At 34.5% G+C, this 24,829-nt stretch overlaps 1 protein-coding gene across 24 annotated transcripts in view; it reads right to left on the bottom strand.

Annotated features, from left to right (window-relative positions):
• LOC136039286 (uncharacterized) overlaps positions 1 to 24,829 on the bottom strand; it is a 287,308-nt gene that overhangs the window by 105,124 nt on the left and 157,355 nt on the right. For all 24 annotated transcript variants that reach the window (XR_010620405.1, XR_010620404.1, XR_010620410.1 and 21 more), the window contains 2 exons: positions 14,592 to 14,723; positions 5,757 to 5,939 (listed from right to left, as the gene is read on the bottom strand). Coding sequence is in view for 12 of the 24 variants with exons in the window: in XM_065722888.1 (XP_065578960.1) it covers positions 5,757 to 5,939; positions 14,592 to 14,723 (315 nt within the window). In the remaining 12 variants the exon portion in view is untranslated. The remainder of the gene's footprint in view (positions 1 to 5,756; positions 5,940 to 14,591; positions 14,724 to 24,829) is intronic.

Here is a 24,829-nt window from a genome sequence, read left to right as displayed (position 1 = left end):
AATATCTTTTATAGCTTTTCACAACTGTCATCTCTTTCTATTGCATTTTGAACCATAAAATATCTTTACTTCTTTTTCAATTCTATGAAAAGCTTTTGCCTTATTAGAAGTTCGTTCAATCTAGTAAATAAATACGAATAAGAGCGTTACTCTTGTCATCTCGCTGCCACAGTGTAAAAATAAACTGAAATTGAATATGAATGGATTTCAGGTGATCAGTTTTTTTCGGCAGAGAAAGTACAAATTTTGAAAATTCTAGAACTTGTGAATATAGGGGATATTGGAAATAGACCACAGAATATGCTGGGGGAGAAAGTACGAAGCCCCCCAATTGCATGCCAGTCAACAACTCATGCTTTACTCTAGTATCATCCAGCGCTATTCTTAGCTAATAAATCAATGCATTGCTTAATATATTAATTGACCATTTTAATTCATTTTATCTTCGCCAAAAAAATCTATTTCTTTTAACAGGAATATTAACTGTTATTGTTTATCTGAAAATGGTAATGTATGTAATCTGGGCTTGAAAACTACTGGCACGCGGAGCATAAGCAAAAATCAATATTTTAGTAGAAGCACAAGAAATTGACTCCATTATTTCACTTGGAACATTCGTATTTATTCTATAAACAGGAAAATATCTTGTTAAGCATAGACTAATTTAAAAAAAAAAAATCGTCTAGGTAAAATCAGCTAGTACTGCTATACAATTAAGGTGTCATCATCTGTGTGTTTGAGTTTTTCGACATTTTGGAGGCTGAAAATTTCAATTTATTTTTAATTTGCTGAACCGAGATGACACGTGTAACTATCTGAAAATTCTAAATCATTTTTACTTTGTTTAACCAAGATGACACACGTAACTATCTTCCAAAAATAAATTTAACACAATAAATGAATTTCTAGAAAGAAAATTTTTTCGTAGAAAGAAATGAAAAGCAAAGATATTTTCTTGCTCAAAATACAGCAGAAAGATATGAAAGTCGTATGAAACTATAAAGGATAAAATCGTTTTCTGACAAACAATGATGTGTTTTCTGGAAAACAATAACACTTTTGGTGGCAAATCAAATTTAAACTCTTCAATCTTTGACATTTTTTGTAGCAAAAAATACTGAATATTCTGTTAAAGAAATAGATTTAATTGCGAGCTGGCTAGTGAAAACAGTTTAGCTACCCGTCAGATATTGGCTAATAGTGGAAAGCTACAAGATAAATACATCACGGTACAAGATCGGTATAGCAACCATTGTCAATTTGACTTGTTTATTAATAGCAGAGCTTTAGTTGAAGTGTGTTCACTATAATCATTCTCCTTATAATGAAGCAAGAATTGTTTTTTTTTTTACCCTTTTCTATAGCCAAAAATAGCCAAAATAGCCAAAATAGCCAAACTATAGCCAAAAATATCCACTATAGCCAAAATAGTGGAAAGCTACAAGATAAATACATCACGGTACAAGATCGGTATAGCAACCATTGTCAATTTGACTTGTTTATTAATAGCAGAGCTTTAGTTGAAGTGTGTTCACTATAATCATTCTCCTTATAATGAAGCAAGAATTGTTTTTTTTACCCTTTTCTATAGCCAAAATTAGAAAAGATCGACCTAAATTAAAACTTACATGAGTAGCAAATGAATTTAATAAAATTGGTTAAACCTATAGGTTTATAAATTATAGACCAGGGAGTAGATTGTCTTTCAAATGTTGTGTGCGAAAAGTGTTGTGTGCTACAAAATAAATACAACACGGTACAAGATCGGCATAGCAACCATTTTCAATTTGATTTGTATTTTTATCCATATAAATCAGAATGAGTTAATTTAGTCTATGTTTTAATCACTGTCTCCAGAAAATTCCTCATTACACTTGACTTTATCTATTATCTCGACCGTAAGTCAGTTTGGTCTTCCTCGCCACTTATGTCAAGTAAAAAAAAATGTGTCTTATATAGTAATCAGGCAAGGGTTTAATATATTGACCGTGTGTAGGTGGCTCATGCTCCATGTCCCACCTTGTTTAAACCTTTTGCTCTGACAGCTTCCTACAGGGTCAACTTTGAAAGTTCAACTCGTCCCAGGAAAGGTGGTTATCGATAAGTTTTTCCATAAAAGAGTGGCAGTAAGCTCCAGATTTTTCCCAAAATATTTATGTAAAGTAATAGTAAAAACAAAAAAAAGCCCCAATGAAGGAGATAAGTGGACGCACTTATGGAAGAAAGTTGCTGACATTACATCAGCTATTTCTTCTGAAGATAACAATTGATCCATAGCAGCTTTTGATTCAGTTCTGCCATCTCTTTACCAGATCCTCTTGAGGGATACCAGTCCCTTGAGGACAGGTATGTCCCTTACGCACTTGTCCAGCTGTCCCTTGAGGGACAGCCGTATTGGTAAACAGATATTATGTATGATTAACCTATAAAAGAAGCATTGTCGGGTGACTATCCCCGTACGAAAAAACCAGTAAAGGTGGAACCGACCGAAGTTGATGGATGATGCCATCTAGCATATTCAAGCTATAAATGAAGAGTTTCTAAAGATTGTTTAGCTAATCATAACCAAGAATAGAGGTACCATGAAAAACGACATATGCAATAAAAAGTTTCAGAAACTATTTGAAAAAAAAATCTTTAGCCAAGGAATGCACAAATTTCCCTCGTTTCATTTTACTGAATTTTCAATTTATTACTGAATCTTAGATTTTCATTTTACTGAACGTCAAAATGTCTTATGGCAATAGAAGTTTAATATGGAAGCTCAAAAATCATTTCAAACTTGCATATTGCTTTTATGTAGCCAATCGAATATGCTATTTTATAGCACATTCTGTCTAACCTAAATGTCCCCTTTCTGCCTTTTGAGATAGTAACAACTTTAAAGACACTACGAATGTCAATTTTATTACATCCGCAAAATGGCTACCATTAAATGAAAGAATAGAAAGAACTCCTGGTTATAAAGAAAAGTTTCTGAACCGTAAAATTATATTCATCACCAGTAAAATTGTGTTAATTGCTTCTAACGATAGATGGGAAGGAAGAAAGGAAGGAGCTATAAACACTAAAAGCTTTAAACCTCTTGGACCAAAAAAGAGAAAATACTTAAATTGATCGTTACTATTGATTAAAACTCTCTAGATTATAAAGAGATAGATTTTAATTTTAAAGTCGTTTCAAATTTGACAGAGTCTACTACGAGACGATATCTTTTGGACCTGCACAATAATATACAGCAGTTTTGTTTGGATTGGTACTGTTTTATTAATTACCATATCATTTTTTTTTAATGAAAAAAAATAAGTCAATCAAAAGTTTAAAAAACAAAGTTAAAAAATAAGTTAATCAAATGTCATTTTTTTTGTATTCTCTTACAATTTGTATAGTATATTTTTTACCTTTTTATTTTATATCCTATACGTGATATCTATATTACCTGTTTTATATGCTATTTTTATGTTTTTCAGGTTGATAAGAGCTTCTGTAAAGTTGAAGCATTTGGATTTATTAGCACAACAATAAATTGTTTGCCTAAATTTGCTTTGTCTTAATCCAAAGTTTTGCCAGTTGTTATATTTTATTTCATTTTAGCTCTAAGTTATAGAGAGTGAAATTAAAAAAGTGAGATAGCATTCTTGTATAAAAAGGAGGTTAGTTCATTTGTTAATAGACATGTCTATTTATTATCCGTCCATGCATCATTGCTAGGGCAGAAGAACCAAGGTAGATACTCATAGGGCTAATATAGTGATAAATCCTCTAGTTTTCCAAGTGTTTGATTAAATTGCCTTGGGTAAATGGCAAAAGTATTCGGGTGCCTCTCTTATTGGACCAATACACGGTTTGTTATCTTTTAGTAAGTCACGCCTGCCAAGGGTCTCAGAAAGGTTGACCCAATAATTTAAACTTGACATAGGACCATTAGATTTCCTGGAATAAGAGGTAAACAAGGGACGCGCTTTCCTATGGTCTTAGGCAGGTTGAACCAAGAATTTAGAATTGAAACATGATTCATTAATTTCGCCTAGAATCAGAGGCAAACAAGGTGTCTAAAGTCAAAATGGGGCCATTCTGCCCCATTTATCCCTCCACGTAAGGAAAAACCTTAATAAAATAAAAATTGTACTATTAGATTCTTTATTTTATACTCGCTTCAAATATCATGCTCTTTTTGTATAATGCATCCCACCTCCTGGTGTTCCCAGATATATTCCTCAATAATATAGTTTTCAGTGTTTATCCTCAGGTGATATGTCATGTTTTCTTTAAGTTAGGTTTTTTGCACTTCGACCCGCGAAAACCACTCTACCCTTGTGACTTCAATGAAAGTGTTAGGACAAATATTACTTGAAAATGGTTTAGAAAAGTGATTAACTGGTGGTGGTTCTAGGACTGGCCAGGGTGGGCTGCTGCCTCCCTCCCCAGTTTCTCTGACATCTGATATTGCATTCAGACATATTGCATTTGATTTTTATGTTCCAATGAAGGTATTTAATTGACTCAAAATTATTTTTGTTTACCTTGCCCCTCCCCCCCAATATAGTTTTTGAGGCCTAAAACCGTTACTGTGGATAACAGTGAAACAAATAGAGACGTACCGTATATTATAAAGATAAATTCTTAGTTTCTTGTGTTTTTGTATTGCTTATGTCATATTATGCCCTATTAGTTCTGTATTGCTTATGTCCCATGTCTATAATCTGGGACTATCAGTGGTTTGGGCGTATTGTCATAAACGTGAACATGATATTTGAATAGGGCATACAATACAGAATTTAATCGTCCTACTTTTATTCTCTTTACAGGCTTCTTTATGTAGGGCCAGCCATCTAGAAAATTACCAAAAGTCATGTTTCTCACCCTCTGTTTTATTTTATTTTTTTTAACCCTTCGTATATTTCACTTTCTGAAGCTATATGAATGTGTCGAACCTAAATTTAAAATTATATGAATAGCAAATGAATTTAACAAAATTGGTTGAACCTGTAGGTTTATAAATTATAGACCAGGGACTAGATTGCGTTTCAAATGTTGTGTCCAAAAATTAACCATTTCTTTTCATAGAATATATTAAGCCCCATTTTTCTTCTTGTTTTTAAAGAGTTACACTTATAATCACCAAACATTTATTTTTCTGAATTATTTAATTAGCTGGAATTTTTTAAATTTATATTTAATAAATTCTATACTGTCAAATATCGCGTGGTTATTGTTTTAGTCATTAATCAAAATATATTTGTTGTCCTAATTAGGAAAAGATCTTTTTTCAAGGCTTTAATTACTGACTACTATTAGTGTTATGTTTTTATAAATGTAGTTTAGTTTATAAAGTTTTTTTTTTTTTTTTTACATGATAAGAATACCTTTAATCCGTTGTTTTTTATGTAAGCCAGGGATGAAAGGCAAAAATTTGAAATGGAAAAAAAGCTATAAGTCTATTTATGATATTTGAATTGTATATATATATATATATATATATATATATATATATATATATATATATATATATATATATATATATATATATATATATATATATATATATATATATATATATATATATATATATATATATATATATATATATATATATATATATATATATATGCTAGTCATAATTTATTAGACTAGCAGAGCTGCTTGATTAGCAACCAGTATTTTCTATAAATAAACACAAGCACACACGCATACAAGAAGAATCCACTTTTGTTGAAAAATTATTCTATGAACTGCATAACAATGCAACGATTTACCTTCATAGATTGAGGGAATTGTGTTTTCAAAGTAAACAAGCGCTGGGAGCTCATCAAGGCCATATTCTTTTGCTTCATCTAAGTCATCAATTCGAACAAAGGCAATACCTTGATTATCACATTCATCATCAATGTTTTCCAACTCCTCCACAACTTTAATGTGGGATTCTTCATTTGAATTGTCTGCAAAGCAAAGAAACTGTCTGCAATATGTATATATATATATATATATATATATATATATATATATATATATATATATATATATATTGGGTGCATGGGATGAATCTTTCGGATCCTTAAGTTCTCAATAGATACGTAAAAAGGACACGGAGAAGAAGTTTAAACAAAATAATTATTCTTTGGCATGATTTTGGCTTAAAAGGCACGTTTACTTCGCATAAAATAACAGAGCAACATTGCAACCAAAGAAAATAAAAAATTACTTTAAAAAAAATGCTCCATCAGTAAACTTAAAAAACTACAAAATTAATTTGTTTTCTTTCTTGTGGAAAATAAAATTTTTATGAGTAAAATAGACGTTTGAGGTGGTGATAACATTGAAAGCCGTGCCTGATTAGTTATATTATATATGTTATAGCCATATACCCCACGATTTCATTTTATTTTGAATTTTTTTTTAATTTGTCACTGCAGTAGGACAAAAATAGTTTTTGAATTTTTAGCAAAACTGGTAACAAAAGGTTTAGAGTTTTAGATATTTCACTATATTCGTCTTAATCTTTGGCATATTTTTAATATTTTATCCTAAATATTCGTATTTTATGTTAACAAGTCTCCCTAAGAAAACTTTATTTCGAGACCACACCTACCTCTACTCGTAGCAGCTACCTAAGAGCTATACCATTGCCTGTATATTAAGAACACCACCTTTTTAAACGAATTTTGATATTTTAAATATTTGACCCTCTAAACAGATGAACTTAAAAATAAGCTCCTACAAATAAAAAGAACAAACACTCTTTTACCTCTCGCTCCTTAGTGACCGCTTGGTTAAGGGGGCCGTAATCTCTATCGTGCTTAGGAAATTTATTTCTACTTTAAGGTTTACGAATGCTACTTTATTCGTCCTAGCCTTTGGTATAACTTTCACTGTAGAAATTATGTCTTAAATGTTTTATCCTAAATATTCGTGTTGTATCCAAATAAATCTCCCTGGGAAAACTTTATACTGAGACCACACATACCTTTACCTTGGTAAATAAAAAGTTCAAATAGGGATATTCCTTTCAAATAGGGATCTTTTTAATAGACAGTGTTAAATTTTACAAAATATATTAGATATTTGTGACCTTCATCAGTAGTAATTCTCTCGTCATTAGTAGTATTACTACTGAGGACGGTCAGAGCATAACTGAACAAAATATCGTGTATTTTTCAGCGAAATTTATCACCGTCTGTTAAAAAGATTTATCCGTATTTGAACTTTTTTATTTATCGTCATGGAAAGGCAATGTGGTCTTCGAAATTATCTACTACCTCCACTTGTAGCAGCTACCTAAAAGCTATCCCGTTGCCTTTATGTTGCGAATACCACCCGTTTAACTATATTTTGATGTTGTAATATTTGACCCTCCAAACAGATGAACTTTAATAAAAGCGTCTAAAAATTAAAAGAACTAACAATCTTTAACCTCTCACTCCTCAATGAGAGGTTGGTTGAGGGGGTGAAAAGGTCTATCATATTTAGAAAATGCATGTTTATTTCAGTTTTCTCCTCCTGCTTTACTTCCCTATAAATAAAAAATATTGTTAATTTGGTTTAATTCTCTTTGTAATTTAAGAGCTCTTTTGCATCTCAGTTTGTGCCATTGGTCTCTGGCACAAAATGCCAAGAAAACAGGGGTTTATTGCACCAGTTCTCTTTTGCTATTTAAAACTCTCGGTGAAAAATAAAGTGATCTTTTAATAAGCCTTATCTTTACTTTAGACGATTCTTCGGTATAACGCCCATTGTAAAAAGTCAACTAATTATGCTTAAGTTTTCTTAAGTTTAAGTTTAAGTTTTTCTTAAGTTTTTCCTTTAGAAAATATCATTCCAATCTTCAGTAATTTATTTGTAACTTCACAACCATTATTTCAAAAAAAGCTCATTTACAACACTAAATGCCCATGAGGCATTATGATTTTTTAGTCCTTTTAGTATTACTGAAAGGGGCTGTTCCCTTCTCAGCGCCCCACTCTTTACGCTAAAGTTTGACTCTTTCTCTCAATTTTACTTTATTAAACAGTAAAAAACTTTAGCGTAAAGAGCAGGGCGTTGAGAGGGGAACAGCCCCTTTCATACATGGAGTAATTTCTGTTCGTTTTAAGTTTTTATGTCGCTCCTTAATTTCAGTTTAGAAAAAACTCGTTTTTTTATTTAATTTCTGAAGGTTTTTGAATTAATACATGTCTGATTTTGGCTCTCCGCACACAAATTATTAAAATGAAATTTGCATATTAATTCTTTTTTTTGGCTAAAAGCCTTTCTCTTAGTTTTGATCAGACGATTTTCAGAAACAAGAGGTGGGGGAGGAGGCTTATTTGCCCTCCAACGTTTACGTAAAACGGCAACAAAAACTTTTAGTTTTCAGCGAACGTTTTTATTAGTAATTAAATAAAAAACAAGAGCTAAGAGCTCATAAGGCACTTGTGACGAGGCAAGAGAAGCTACAAGCCAAGAGCTCATATGGTATGAGCTCTAACAAGATTCTAGAAATCAATAGATCGATTTAAAAGGAAAATCAGAGGCTTAATGCCGGTCAGGATTTAAAATAAGAGCTCTGAGTCACGATGCCCTTCTAAATATCAAAATTCATTAAGATCCGATCACCCACTCGTAAGTTATAAATACCTAATTTTTTCTAATCTTTCCTCTCCCTTTAGCCCCCCAGATGGTCGAATCTGGGAAAACGACTTTATCAAGTCAATTTGTGTAGCTCCCTGACACGCCTACCAATTTTCATTGTCCTAGCACGTCCAGAAACACCAAACTCGCTAAATCACTGAACCCCTCCCCCCAACTCCCCCAAAGAGAGCGAATCTAGTATGGTTACGTCAATCACGTATCAAGGACATTTGCTTATTCTATCCACCAAGCTTCATCCCGATTCCTCCACTCCAAGTATTTTCCAAGATTCCCCCCAACCCCCCCCCCCCCCAATGTCATAGGATCTGGTCGGGATTTGAAATAAGAGCTCTGAGACACGAATTCCTTCTAAATATAAACTCAAACAGTTCGTGGTAACGAACTGTAGTAAGGAGCGACCCGGCTCAATAGTAAACGAAACTCTAAAAAACGGAATTTTGATGCTAAAATATACATCAAAGGAATCGGATTTTCATGCTGATTTTAAATATATAAGTTTCATCAACTTTAGTCTTTGTCATCAAAGTTACGAGCCTGAGAAAATTTGCTTTATTTTGGAAAATAGGGAGAAACACCCCGTAAAAGTCATAAAATCTTAACGAAAATAACACCATCGCATTTGGCGTATTAAAGAACCCTATAGCAAAAATTTCAAGCTCCTATCTACAAAAATCTGGAATTTCGTATTTTTTGCCAGAAGACAAATCACGGGTGCGTATTTATTTGTTTTTTTTTTTTTTTTTCCCAGGGGTCATCGTATCGACCAAGTGGTCCTGGGATGTCGCAAGAGGGCTCATTCTAACGGAAATGAAAAGTTCTAGTGCCCTTTTTAAGTGACCAAAACATTGTAGGGCACCTAGGTCCCCTCCCGCGCTCATTTTTCTCCAGAGTCAACGGATCAAAATTTTGAGATAGCCATTTTGTTCCGCATAGTCAAAACCATAATAACTATGTCTTTGGGAATGACTTACTCCCCCACAGTCCCTGGGGGAGGGGCTGCAAGTTACAAACTTTATCCAGTGTTTAGATATAATAATCGTTATTGGTAAATGTAGAGACGTTTTCAGGGGGATTTTTTGGTTTTGGGGGTAAGGCTGAGGGGAGGGGGCTATGTGGGTAAATCTTTGCTTGGAGAAATATGTCATGGGGGAAGAGAAATTCAATGAAAAGGGCGCAGGATTTTCTAAAACTACTATAAAAAAAACAATGAAAAAATAAACATGAAAAAGTTTTTTTTCAATTAAGGAGAAAGTAAGGAGTAGCATTGAAGCTTAAAACGAACAGAGATTATTACGCATATGAGGGGCTCTAAATATACTTTAGCATAAATAGCGAGGTATTTAGGAGGAGATAAATACCTCGCTTTTTATGCTAAAGTATTTTTAGTAATTTCAACTATTTACTCTACGGCCTTTCTGATTCAGGGGTCATTCTTAAAGAATTGAGACAAAACTTACGATTTAGTGTAAAGAGCGAGGCATTAACGAGGGTACAAACCAACTTATATACATAATAAAAATATAAGAATATAAAAGTTTGTTACGTAAGTTAATTCTTAAGTTACGTATATTTTTTACTAATAGAAACGTTAGTTAAAAATTAAATATTATAGTTGCCTTTTTATGTAACCGAAAAATTGGAGGGCAACTAGGCCTCCTTCCCCACCCCTTATTTCTCAAAATCGTCTGATCAAAACTAAGAGAAAGCCATTCAGCCAAAAAAAGAATTAATGTGCAAATTTCATTTTAATAATCTGTTAATCTGATTCAATACAAAAAATTCAATAAGATTGGACAAGTCCTATGGTGGAGAGACAAAATCAAACATGCATTAATTCAAAAACTTAAAACGAACAGAAATTACACCGTATATGAAATGGGTTGTCCCCTCTTCAACGCCTCGCTCTTTACGCTAAAGCTGTTAATTGTTTTAAGAAGTAGAATTGTGGCAAAGAGTCAAACTTTAGCGTAAAGAGCGAGACGTTGAAGAGGGGACAACCCATTTCATATACGGAGTAATTTCTGTTCGTTTTAAGTTTTAATGTCGCTCCTTATTTACAATTAAAAAAAACTATTTTTTTTTCATTTAATTTCATTAAGATCCGATCACCTATTCGTAAAATAAAAATACCCCAGTTTTCACGTTGTCCAGGAATTCCGGTTTCCCCCTCCAACTCCCCCCAATGTCACAGGATCTGGTCGGAATTTAAAATTAGAGCTTTAAAGCACAACTTTTTTACAATACTTCAATTTCTCTATTTTTTCCGCATTAAAGGGCCCCCCACTCCCCCCTCCCAGATGGTCAAATCGGAAAAACGATTTCTAATTTAATCTGGTCCGGTCTCTGATACGCCTGCCAAATTTCATCGTCCTATCTTACCTGGAAGTGCCTAAAGTAGCAAAACCGGGACCGACAGACCGACAGAATTCGCGATTGCTATATGTCACTTGGTTAATACCAGGTGCAATAAAAACTAGTTTTTTTTTTAACTGAAAGTAAGGAGAGACATTAAAACTTAAAACGAACAGAAATTAATCCGTATATGAAATGGGTTGCCCCGTCTCAACGCCTCGCTCTTTACGCTAAAGTTTTTAATTGTTTTAAAAATTAGAATTGTGCCAAAAAGTCAAACTTTAGCGTAAAGAGCGAGGGATTGCGGAGGGGAAAACCCATTTCATATACGGATTAATTTCTGGTCGTTTTAAGTTTTAATGTCGCTCCTTACTTTCAGTTAAAAACTATTTTTTTAAAATTTTAAACCCCCCAAGGGTGGTTTGTCCCCTCGTTAATACCTCGCTCTTTACTCTAAATCTTAAGTTTTGTCCCAATTCTTCTAGAATGACCCCTGGATCAGAAAGTCCGTAGAATAAGTAGTTTAAATTACTAAAAATACTTTTGCATAAAGAGTGATGTATTTATCTCTTCCTAAATACCTCGCTCTTTATGCTAAAGTATTTTTAAAACCCCTCATATGCTTAATAATCTCTGTTCGTTTTAAGTTTTAATGCTACTCCTTACTTTCAATTGAAAAAACTTTTTCATGATTATTTTTTCATTGTTTTTTTTTATAGTATTGCTAGAAAATCCTGCCCCCCTTCATTGAATTTCTCTTCCCCCAGGACATATTCCTCCCATACAGCCAAATCCGCTCCGCCCATCCCCCCAAACCTAAAAAATCCCTCTGAAAACGTATGTACGCTTCCCAATAACCATTACTGTATGTAAACACTGGTCATAGTTCGTAACTTGCAGCCCCTCCCCGGGGGACAGTGGGGGAGTAAGTCATCCCCAAAGACATAGTTATTATGTTTTTCGACTATATTGAATAGAATGGCTCTCAGATTTTGATCCGTTAACTTCGGGAAGAAATGAGCGTGGGAAGGGGCCTAGGCGCCCTCCAATTATTTCGGTCACATAAAAGGGCACTAAAACGTTATACTACCTTTAGAATAAGCCCCTTTTCGACGTTCTAGGACCACTTGGTCGATACGATGAACCCTGGAAAAAAAAAATAAACCCGCACCCTTGATGATTCTTCTGGCAAAGTACGAAGTTCCACAATTTTATAGATAGGAGCTTGAAACTTTTACAACAGGGTTTTCTAATACGCTGAATACGATGGTGTGATTTTTGTCAAGATTCTATGAATTTTAGAGGATGTTTCCCCCTATTTTCCAAAATAAGGCAAACTCTCTCAAGCTCGTAACTTTTGATGAATAAGACTAAATTTGATAAGACTTGTATATTTAACATCAACATAAAAATACAATTCTTTCAATGTATCTTTTAGCATTCAATATATCAAAATTCCGTTTTTTAGAGTTTCGTTTCCTATTGAGCCGGGTCGCTCCTTACCACAGTTCGTTACCACGATCTCTAACTTATCCTCGCAAAATAAGTCTTTCTTCACTTCCAAATTGTCACGAGCTTTTTCCTTCTCTCTATAATGTGTAAGAGGTTTAGAAAAAACCTTTAAAACTGTTAATTGGGTTAGAAAAAAAGCAAGAAGAAGAAAATATTTTCCTACTTTAGCAATTGAGATAAATAAGAAATTCAACCTTACTCACATATCCGATCACCTAGGATAAAGCAGTATAACCCAACAATCAACCATATAGAAGTGTAAAAATTTATACAAAATTATCATTGATAAATGTAAGCCGTCGTAAAATCACAAGCAAAAGCACCTTAAATTTAAAGAAATGTTCCCAAGTGATCACTTTACATCAGGGGCTCTTCAGTGGAATACACGCCTATGTGTTTGCCTACATGGTTTTCAGTGTATTAAATTACTTACCCAAATAAGTGGCGCACCTACCATAAGTTCTTTTATGGTATTCCTGTGGCAGGTGCCGCTTGTGATATATATACCTATTAATAGAATTATCAAAAATAGAAACAAAATAAGGTTAGACAAATCCATGTTAGAATCCAGTCAGCAAATGAGCCGAAAAACAGATTTAGAACAGTCGCAAATTTAACGAGTTGGAGATGAATTGTAAAGTAAACTGCTTTATTGGTTTATGGAACCAATTATAAACTAAAAGCCCTTCAAGCTGGAACGGATACCCGACACATAAAACATCCCCCAAAGCAAAAAAAAAGGAGAAATATTATATTAAGATATCCTTTAATGTTTCTTAACATTTCTTATATACTTAACTAAAAGTTTATTACACTGAAAACCAAATCTTTTAAATTGCCAAGTTATTTTATTAGCTGAAAACCTTTAAAGATCAATTTATGGTTAAGAATTCGACATCTATTTTTAAAACCCACATAATTTCTGCAAATTCTTGCATATCTAAATATCTGGGAATAAAAAGCTGAGTATACGATATTAGAATGCATATTACTTTCAAGGATTGGCAAATCAATTTCTTCAAAATTAAAATTATCAGTTTTATTACATATTTAAAAAACTAATTTATTATTGTCAAAATATTAATATTTAAATCTAAAAATTAGTTATATTGGCCTGTCCCATGAGTCAGTTCTAGAATTAAACCTCATGGGTAAATATTTTTTGAAATCCCAATAAACCCCGTGCAACTTTTTACCCAACGGTCATTCAAATATCTTTTATTATTTGAAAGAGCTTATTTTACATTGCTAGAGTTATTTTTGTTAAGCATATACTCATATTCTGGTTGGCTTAAAACAAGTCCGTTTTAAATGGACTGGCGTAACCACCCATAGGAATTCCTATAATTTTCTTATATAAATTACCGTTAATTTCATTTCCTGTAACTTTATCTCGGTTTAGAACATTCTCAGAATCTTCTGTCCATCTCTTTTTAAGTATTTCCTTATCGCTATGTGAGACACTGTTCCTATTTTTAACTGGGATAAATCCAGACTGACTAATCCCTCTCAATAATTTAACATGCCAACACAATATTTTTTTTACTTTCTCAATTTATATCTTAATACATTCTCCTATTTCCTTTTATTCCTCTGTACACACCCCTTATACTTTTTACAAAACCAAAAGTGTTTTCACCAATATTCCTAGCTCTGTTTCTAACTTTCCCCCTTAAGACACCATCTGCTACGTCACATACTATTTTCTTAGAATTATCCCATCCACCGTCAACATTGCCAAATTTAAGATCAATATTTTCAGAAGCCCCGCTGCCAGCAAAACATATATTCAGAATTTTGATGAGGCTTTAAATTAAAAAAAAACGAAAACAGAGGAATTATTTTAAAAGTGTAAGCAATAATAGGACAAATTTTATGTATCTTCCACCCTTTGGGAAGGCACAAGAAAAACAGCCAAATGGTGTCCCCTGACACCATTGGTGTCCCCCATGGTGTCCAATGGTGTCCCCCATGCACAAAAAAACAGCCAATGGTCTTGCAGTGGTAAAAAATTAGAAGTATATTTTGTTATGTTACATAAAATAAAGCTGTTACCAAAGTGAGTCGTCAATAAAATTAGTATGAAGAATTGTACTTACAAAATAGTACTGCAAGAAACTCTTTCACTTGAATGAGTTTATCCAGCATTTTGTCAGTGACATCTTCTATTTCGTCAGCTTCAGACTGATGAATAAGCCATTTTAGTACCTCTGCTTCATCAAGTAAATCTCCTAGAAGAAAAGTTTCAAGTAAAATTAAATTTCCTATGTGCTGGGAACGCAAAGCACTTCAAACAGCTAATTTAGAAAATTGGTGCCTGCCAAACGAGTTTATGTGCATGTCACAAAATGTGTGAAGGTACTTTAGTGTTAATGTGATTAGCAGGTTTTTTGTACAATCATTTCCAAATTTTCTAATTATTGAAGTAATAAAAAGTTTGAATCTGCTCTAAAAAGTTGATTTCTAAAAGATAATTAATTTTAAAAGAATGTCCTAAAAAATACATTTTTTAAAGAAAAGTAAATAGTTATACCTAAGGCTAGCGGAAATAAAGTCACATCACAATTTAAGCTTCAAACGAATAGAAATGATAATCAATTTAAAATACAATAATGAAATCCTGTTAATTTCTAAATTATTAGAGCCAATCAGTTTATTGACCTATTTTCAAGCCTTTAAACCCCCCCCCCTAGCCCAGTCGAGATAATTTTTGCACAGAGAAATGGTTCTTAATAGTCTCAGGCTTATTAGATAGCCAACAGCAAACATGCGCTCCTTCTATCAAGAAAAATCTTTATGTTCATAATAAATAACCTTCCAAATTCGGGACCATTGCCTCTGCGGTCTTCATGTCTCATGCTATTAACAGAGGCATATTTATTTTTTTAGGACGGATCCTAGGGTAGCCGACCATGCTGAAAACAAATATCATAGGGCGCAGTTCGCCGTTGGGGCGTTTCTGAGATATAGGCCAAAAACACCAAATTTAGCCTATAACTAAGTGTGATGATTCAGGATTTTTTTGCGAGTTATTGCGTTGAGGAATCCGGCGTAATGTTATATCAATCGAAAGAAGAGATCTAGATCTACAAGAATATGATTTTTAAATTGAAAAAAAACACTATTTTTTTCTCTGTTTACTGTAGTTTCAAAATAAGTGCTGTAAAATTCGACAAATATCTCAAAGAAAGGCTAAAAACTCGAAATTTTTTCAAGGTAACAAACTTTTTTTTTCATATTTGACAAGAAAGCTAATTAAATTCTGTACAATTTGAGCTAAAAAAAATAAACTATTTTTATTTTTAAAAGGTCTGCGATTTTTTTAGTGTCACTGAAATGATCACTAGCCGTATCGTGTAAAGGGACATAATTTTTTTTCTTCAAAGGGTAGGAATACTTCAAACTTTCTAACTGTTTAAAATTTTTAAGTTTTACTTAAAAATAAAATAGGTTTTAAAAAAATGCTGACTAAAAAAAGTGTTTTTTTTTAGAATGGACAAATATGTTTTCTGGTGTACTAAAGTGTCTGCAATTACCTTTTTGGGACCTGATTTGCCACTGATACGACTGAAATATTTACTAAATGAAAGAATTCTGCTTCACAGATGGATTCGGTCGGCACACTGGAGTTGTCTTACTCGGCCTGCCCGTAAAATTGGGTAATAGTAACTGATTAGGGACCTGTTGTAATTAAAAGTAAAAGGTATCAAATAAAACTTTCAAAAATATTCCTCATTTTCTTCTTCCGAGAATTCAGATGGGGCAAGGTCAGACTCCCTGCATGCCCTCCTCGTTCCGCGGCAGGAGCATAAGCTGCAGCATCCTTTCATTTTTGAGCAGTTACAGTCTTTCCTGCATCTTCCACTTTTGCATCTTCAGTAAGCTTCCAGGCTTGATGCTTCTTTACAGCTTGAGACGACCGCATCTACTCCTCCTTGAGCCATCTTCCATCCATGGAGGAGTGGATTTAGAATGCTGGGCCGAGCCTGTACTGACGACAAGATTATCCATGTAGCAAATATGGCTCTTCGTATGCATGGCTCGAAGGTTTCGTCAGAAGGTGACAGTCAACTCATATCTTGTTTCTGGCACCAAATATAAGCCCTTACACAGGCCGGTGAATTGAATCTGGCCTATTCACCGTATATTTCAATGACCAGGGATTTTGACAAGTCGTGAACTTCTCTAAACGCATCGACTGAAAGCTTTCCTTCTGCATCTTTGATCCGCTCCATCACATACACCATTTTTGAGGCAAAAGTTGGAGACGCCGCGGTGTTTAAGAAAGAAGCTTTCCCGACGCCGCAGAAAAAGTTCGTTGTGTCACACCCTGACAGACAGTGCACGAACGGTAACATAATCTGCTCCTCTTTGGACAAGTGGATTCCATCCGCCTGCTCCCTGGGATAATGTAGGTCAGGATTTTCAAGAAAAGTTCGCTCAGTCCTTCAGCTTGAAGCTCTTCAAAAAAATGAACACAGGCTACTGCCATGTCTGTGTCATTGGCATGCACAACGATGCTACAAGTGTAACGGCTAGCGTGCTTGGCATGTGTCATAAGGTGTTGGTCAGCATCTTCATGGCTGGAGGATAAGCATTCCTCGTAGTCACAGTGTTCTGGTAAAGTTGGACTGCAGCCACGCTTTACCAGAGACACTTCGAATCTCTCCTTGAACCCACCTGAGAGTGCGTTCGGAAGCTGATCACCCATCTGCTCCCAGGTTTCATACAAAATTTCGAGGAGCCGGCTTTTAGATGCTCAAATTGCAAGTAAGGCATCCCATTCTTCAATTGTGCTAAGAGCAGAAATCTGGAGCTTTTACCCTTGGCTTCGTCGGAGTCTACATGCTGCTTTCAAGGAAATCGACTCTCCGTTGTCCGTGAGCTTCCCAAACAGCCCGCTGTTCCGATCTGCGATCATTCAGCAACGATAAAAGAAATCTTTCCGCGAAGAATTTGACTGTTTCAATCCTGGCCTGCCGATATGACCTCATCTTGGACATTAGGTTAATGATGTGTACTGTAGCTGATGTTGTTTCTTTGGATTTCAAAGTCGCCAGCCAAGCTGCAAGTCCTCCTTTTTTTCTCAGCCAGTTCAAAAGCACAGCTTTGTTAACCGTCCTTATTTTCCAGCCAGAGGATGTCTTGGTTGATTGTTGTGGAAGATATTCAAAAATGGATTGGAAATAAAATAAGAATCTCTTTTGTGAAGATCTTTTCAATTGCTTTCTCCTTTTCTTCGCCGTAGCTCAACTGATCAGTAATGATTCTCTTCAAGGCTATTGCTTCAGAGCTCAGGAGATCGGTTGTAGGGACACCCTTCACTTTCTGAGTTTTTCTCAGAGTGCAGAGTGCAACGTTTTTCACATCGTCTTTCCGGTTGCACAGAAAGTCCTCAACCACCTCTTTTCCTTTTGGGGCAACGCAAGTAATATCAGAAACAATCTTCTCATCGTCCACAACTCCTGAAGTCACAATAATCACTAGGTCGAAGTCCACTCTGTTGAACTGATTGCCACATGTAGTGAAAATGCCTCGAACTCTATCTCGCGAAAGTTGTAATCGCGTCGTCGTCGACTGATTGTCTTCGTGATGTTTCAATGTCTTTGTGGATATGTTGACTACTTGCAGAAAACCATTGCTGATAGCAGCGGAAATCAGTAAGGTAAGAATCCAAGCTTCAGTCTGTCACTCATCCATTTGTTCTCCTATTATTCCGGCCGTCGTCTTTATATCCTTGTTCACTGTATATTCCAGTATCTGATCGGACCAGGTGGCCATGAACCTGGTGTGCGTTATCTTCACTGCAAGGTATCTTTTCATGAGCTTCCTGAGTAAATCAGGAAAGGTTTGTGGTAAACTTCGCATGTCTGATAGGTACTGCATGAGACATCTTGTATACTAAGGATGGTCAGCCACCGCCAAGTATGGCAACATCCGAGCAGTTGCTGTTAAATGAGACTCCCAGTCACAGTCTCGTTCAGCATAAATGAATTACTTCGCTATTTCAAGCATTTCCAAGAACTGCCACCAGAAAGCAAACGTGGGCGACGCATTTCACAGGGTGTAGAATGCATTCATTATGGGAGCCAAAGTGATTAAGGTATCGTTTTCCTCCTGAAGTGCAGTTCGCGCGTTAGCACCGTTTGCCAATGAAGTCCTGAATAACTCAATGGCACAACCCAGCTGGTCCAGACGGGATAAGTCTTCTTGTGCTTCGGAGTAATACTCTTCCAAAGAGTAGAAGGCTAGCAAGACCTCGTACAGCATGCAATAGGCATTGATAGCTTGGTAGTAGCCTTTCCCTTGAAATACCTTTTCGCAAGTACTAGGAAGCAGCAGCATTACCTGCACTATAATCTATTTGAGTCAGGAGCTGTCCATTATCTTACCAACTGCCTTGAGGTAGTTGAGCAGGAGGTGGAATCCTCCCATCCGTAGGTTTACGTTTTTGAAGTCATCCGGGTATTTACTTTCCACTCCCTGTGCTAGCTGATAAATGAAGAGATCTTGCGTGACCACCGTATCGTCACATCCGACAGCTTTACTTGCCGCCATGAATGTTCGCAGAGATTTTTCGACTGTTGCATGGTTGTTTGGTGCTTCATGAAGGAAAGGCAAGTAAAACACGTTGCTTTTAGGAACATTTTCCTTCGAGACTTCGAGACCATTTTCCTTCGAGACTGTATTTCATTATGAAATCATACATTAGATTCATAACCAACTTTTGTTCTTAAAACACACATTTCATCTCTGGAACATCCATTGCATTATTTTTTTTAGAGTAAACACAGGTCAAAAAATATACATCAACTGGTCAGAGGTACAGCATAGATCATGTACCTTTGGCCACTTTGTGTTGTAATTTTGACTACTTTCATAAATAAGTACAAAAACAAACAGGAACACATTTACTACTTGTTCTCCAGCAAGTATCAACAATTGTAGATTAAATATTGACAAATCAATTGAAAATCACAGATGTTCCATTTGACAAGCAGTCCCACGGGTTTTCACTAGAACTGGAAGTTGTAACACTAAATCTGATTGATCAATGTAACATGCCTTTTGATCAGTCCTTATAAATCTAAAGGAGTCAGTATCACCTAGTTTCTTGTGATATCTAATTTTGTAAATTACTTTCATTAAGTCTCTTACTTCTGCAAAAAAATTTTATACTCCTTTTGCCGGCCCACTTTACAACACCAAAAGTCCTTTTAAAAATTCAATTTCTTTAAATTGTTTTTTGATCTTCCAAATTTGTGTCATATTCTTCATTATCATCCATCAGAAAATCAGTATTTGCGCAAGAATCACATGTTGAATTAACCTGAAGTAACTTTTTTTTTTTTTTTTTATCTTGCCCGACCTCACTCACTTTTCTTTTTCATCTTCTGCTTATCAATTTCTTCTGCTTAGCTTATCACTCAACTTCCCGCTAGGTAGCAGGTTACTAAACAAAATTTATATTATCGGGTACACTCGCTAAAAAAGTTGCAGACCCCCCAGATACAATAATTAAAAAAATTTTCTTAGCTCAATGTGTTTGGGATTAAACGAGCTTTCTTTTTTAATATAAAAAAATACTTTATCTTGAAAAAATTTCGAGTTTTCAGCTTTTCTCTTAGAAATTTGTTGACAAAATCTAGTTTTTTTTAAACTGCAGTAAAAAGTGTACTATCTCTTTATTTTTTTTTTACAAACAAAAATCATATTCATGTAGCCCCAAGTCTCTTCTTTCTATTGATGTAAGAGTACGCTGGATTTGACCAATCTTCTCCGTAAAAAAAAAATTGAATCGTCGTTCCGTTATAGGCCAAATTTGGTGTTTTTGGCCTATATCTCAGAAACGCCCCAACGGCGAACATGCGCCCTACGATATTCGTTTTCAGCATGATCGACTACCATGGGATCCACCCTTAGCATATTTGTACCTTCCGGCACGGGTACTAATCGAAATAAGCGAGATACAGAATCTGGCGCTCTGACTATTATCTAAAAGTTTAGATCTGATGCTATTCATAGTCGTTAACATCCTGAGGGCGATATGCAGTAGGAGAAGGGATCAGGTTGACCTCCAATCTTCGATTGCCATTTTCGAGCATGCCATTTTCGATTGAATTAGCCCCTTTTCAAGTTTTTATGACAAACTTTTCCACACAAAACAATCGAATAAAAAAAAGACAAAAAAGAATGGAAGACCCAGCGCTCTTTACTAAGTCAACCCTATTGAATCACATACCTGGTATTTTGGTGAGGATTTATGTGTTTGTATATTTGCATTTGTGTCTTTGTGTGTGTTTGCCTATGTTTGTGAGTACTTGATTATGTGTTTGATATGTGTCAGAGTGTGTGTGTGTGTGTGTGTGTGTGTGTGTGTGTGTGTGTGTGGTGTGTTTGCATGTGCGGGAATGTGCGGGCGTATGTCTGTAGCTACGCATGTATGTATTTGTGTTTGTGTGAGTCTTTCTGTTTGTGCACATGTTTGTTCATATGTGTGTTTGTGTATGTGTACATCTGTTTGTCTGGGCATGAGTGTATCTGTGTGTGTAGCTGTTTGGATGTGCTTGTTTGGTTGTGTTCGTGTGTGTTTGTGTATATTTGCGTGTGTATGTTGTATTTGTCCACACCACTTCCTGGAGAGTCCCTGTAGGAAGCCCAAAAAACAAAATTTGCAGTTGCAGTTACTAAAAATGATGATTCTATGGAACCAACACCAAAACTAGCGAACATGTGATAATCAACAACCTGGATAACCAGTTGCGACAAGAACTTGTTTGAAGTAATCAAAATCCAAAATGAAGAAGATGCACAAATAAGGTTAGAAGATAAACGAAAACGGGAATTAGAGCGTGGCAAAAAGGAAAATGAGGAGCAAAGACACACGTGGTTAGAAGATAAACGAAAATGAATATTAGAGCATGTTAAATATGAAAATAAAGAACAAAGACATGAGGGGTTAAAAGATATGCGATAACATGAATTAGAGCGTATCAAAAATGAAAATGACGAGTAAAGGTCAAATTTGATATACTATTCAACGGCATCAATTTTCCCTTCAACCCGCACCTACCTTGACTATACATAAGTTGCAAGGGCATACTCTTGAATGTGTTTGCATGGACCTTAGTTCTCCAGTTTTTAATCATGGAATGTTATACGGTGCATATCTTGCTAAAGCTATTAGCAGTTTTAATAAAGATTCCTATTCTAATTAAACGGCCCCTGTGTTTCAGTAGCCGTTCTTAAAAAAAAACTGGGACAAACAGTCAAACTTTAGCGTAAAGAGCAGGGTATTGAGGAGGGGGCAACTCTTCATATAGGGAATAATTTCTTTTTGTTTTGAGTTTTAAAGCTGCTCCTTACTTTCAGTTAAAGAAACTTGTTTTTTTAACTGAATTTTTTATCGTTTCTCAAATAATGCAGGTAAATCCGGCTCATCCTCCCTGAAATATACCCCAACCTTTCCTCGTGGGAGACTCCTCGGTGGAAATTTCATCCAACGTAAAGTGCTCCCCCCTTCAAATTCTTTCCAGACAATTCCATCCTTGCTGAAAATCCGCCTCAACGTAAATTTTTTTGCGGACGATTCAGCCTGAAAAATTCAACATAGCATACTTCCTTTTTAAAAAGACTTTAATCTCTAATTGGTTTATCGATCACTCCAGAAATGCACCCTTCCGTGGAATTTTTTTCCTGGAAGTAAAAAAAATACCGATAATAGCCCCCGGATATTTTTTCCGGAACATCTCCATATGCAAAATTAAGTTGGCAAAGCGAATATAAGACAATTAAAAGTAATTTCGTATAGGAATTCTGTCAAATCCTTCCAGTGTAAAATTTCCCCTGGAAAACTCACCCCCACCAGAATTTTTATTGAAATGCTTTGTTATATAAATAAAAAATATATAATAAAGGTTAATATATTAAGTTAAACAATGCTATATAATGTTGAATAAAACAATAAAAAGAGATATGCATAAATTATGTAAAAAAGAAAGCCTATAAACGTTATAAACTTTTTTTATTTAGAAAAATCCTAAATTTTATCAAAATAATTTGTTTATGGTCTTGTTAAAGAACAAACTCTTTTAGAGTATTTTATTTAATAACATATAAAATCTATTATGCTCTCTAAGGGTCTTTAGACAACGGAAGAATTTTCATGAGAATTTTCAAATTCTCTGGCGGTAGCACAATAGATGAAGACATTCACTAGTCGTTTGAAGTAGAAACGCAATTTATTTGTATCTTCTCCACGTGTCAGATATTTAAAGTTTCAAAGAGAGGAAAAGAGAACTTTTGAAAACGTTTTTGAAACTCGAAATATATTGTTCCTATTGACTCTTAAATTTTCTCGAAGTTCCTTCTTAATGATTTCTTAGTTAAGTTTTGTTCACGACAGAATCGCCTATGTCCTTCTTAATGAAAATACAAACTTTCAGCCTTTCGTATTTCTTTTCTAAATGAGTGAGGCTAAACTAAAGATAAAATAAAAGCGAATTTTCAACTTAGAAATAATACTCTAAGATTGGAACACTGCGTTTTAGTTCTATAGTTTCAGCAGTGTCGTATATTTTAAAGCTTGTCATATTAACTTACTATCTTTAATACAGAAACAAAACGGTGTAATCTGTAAATGATTACAGGACGGAAATACGGAAACCTCTTAATCATGGGTCATCAACAACTAATTATTGGCCGTAGGACCCCCATCCCCATCTTAAAAAAGAGAATTCCCAGACTGTACAGACTTTAAGTCGGATGATTAGGAAAATACAAAGCTCATCATTTTAGTAACCCCTCTTTGTAGCTCATTGTAAGAGCATTTGATGAAAAAGATGCTGCTTGTTATTTTTTCTTTTTGCTGAATAAAATAAAAAAAGCGTCGAGTCTACAGAGTTGGCCTTTGGGTGTTATTGCATAAGAATAAACAATATTTTTCAAATGAAAGTAAGGAGCAGCATTAAAACTCAAAACGAAGAGAAATTATTCCATATGTGAAGGAGTTGCCCCCTCCTCAACAACTTGCTTTCACGCTAAAGTTTTAAATACTTTTAAAAAAGCTACCAATTCGAACTAAACAGTCGTCGTGTTTCAGAAGCTGTTCTAAAAAAATGGCACTAACAGTAAAACCTTAGTGTAAAGAGCAAGTTATGGAGGAGGGAGGCAGTCCCTTCATATACAGCACAATTTTTGTTCGTTTAAATTTTTTTCTTTACTTTCATTTGAAAAAACTTTATATACATAAATATACATATATATATATATATATATATATATATATATATATATATATATATATATATATATATACGTATATAAATATATATATATATATGCATATATATTTATATATATAAATATATATATATATATATATATATATATATACTAGCTGTTGGTGTGGCGCTTCGCGTCACCCCTACACCTAGTTGGTGGGGGCGCTTCGCGCCCCTCCAAGCCCCCCCGCGCGCGTAATTGTAGTTATGTCCCTGTGTCCCACCTGTGAATATATATATATATATATATATATATATATATATATATATATATATATATATATATATATATATATATATATATATATATATATATATATATATATATATGTTTCTAACTACGTAAAACTTGCGAATATACAACATTCTTCGCTGTCCCATTGTCTGTACATATAAATAGATTGTCAGGTTTACCGACTCTTGAACATGCAACATATAATTGTCCATGGAAAAAACAATCCGTATTCAGATATATACCTCATTATTCTAATGAATGCCCTTGAGCTTTGTTGATCGTGATTGCTAATCAAACATTTCCTGTGTCCCCATCGTCATTTATATATCCCCCTCTGCCCCCCGGCGTCCCCGTTGTAGTTGAGTTCCTGTGTCCCAGTCGTCATTTATAGTCGACAAACATGACGTCAGTCGACACACACGTCCTAGTCGTCATTTGTGTCCCGGTGTCCCAGTCTGTAATTTCTCTTTGAGTGTCCCGGTTGTCATTTATATTCCCTGTGTCCCGGTCTGTATATACATTCGTTTTTGAATTGGTATATGATGAAATAAATTTTTAGTTTTTTTCCTTTTTTTCTTTTTAGTTTTTTTTTGGTTTTTACCTTTTTTTAGCTTTTTAGTTTTTTTTTCTTTTTAGTTTTTTTTGTAGTTTTTACCTTTTGTAGTTTTTACCTTTTTTAGTTTTTTTTTTGTTTTTTTTAGTTTTCTTTTCTCCTTTATTTTTCAGTTTTTAGTTTTTTTTATTAGTTTTTAGTTTTTTTTTTCTTTTTAGTTTTTTTGCTGTTTAGACAGACACAGAGACAAACAACTTATATATATAT

The sequence above is a fragment of the Artemia franciscana genome, chromosome 19 (genome assembly GCF_032884065.1).
Source record: "Artemia franciscana chromosome 19, ASM3288406v1, whole genome shotgun sequence".
NCBI lineage: Eukaryota > Metazoa > Arthropoda > Branchiopoda > Anostraca > Artemiidae > Artemia > Artemia franciscana.
This window is presented reverse-complemented; position numbering and strand designations above follow the sequence as displayed.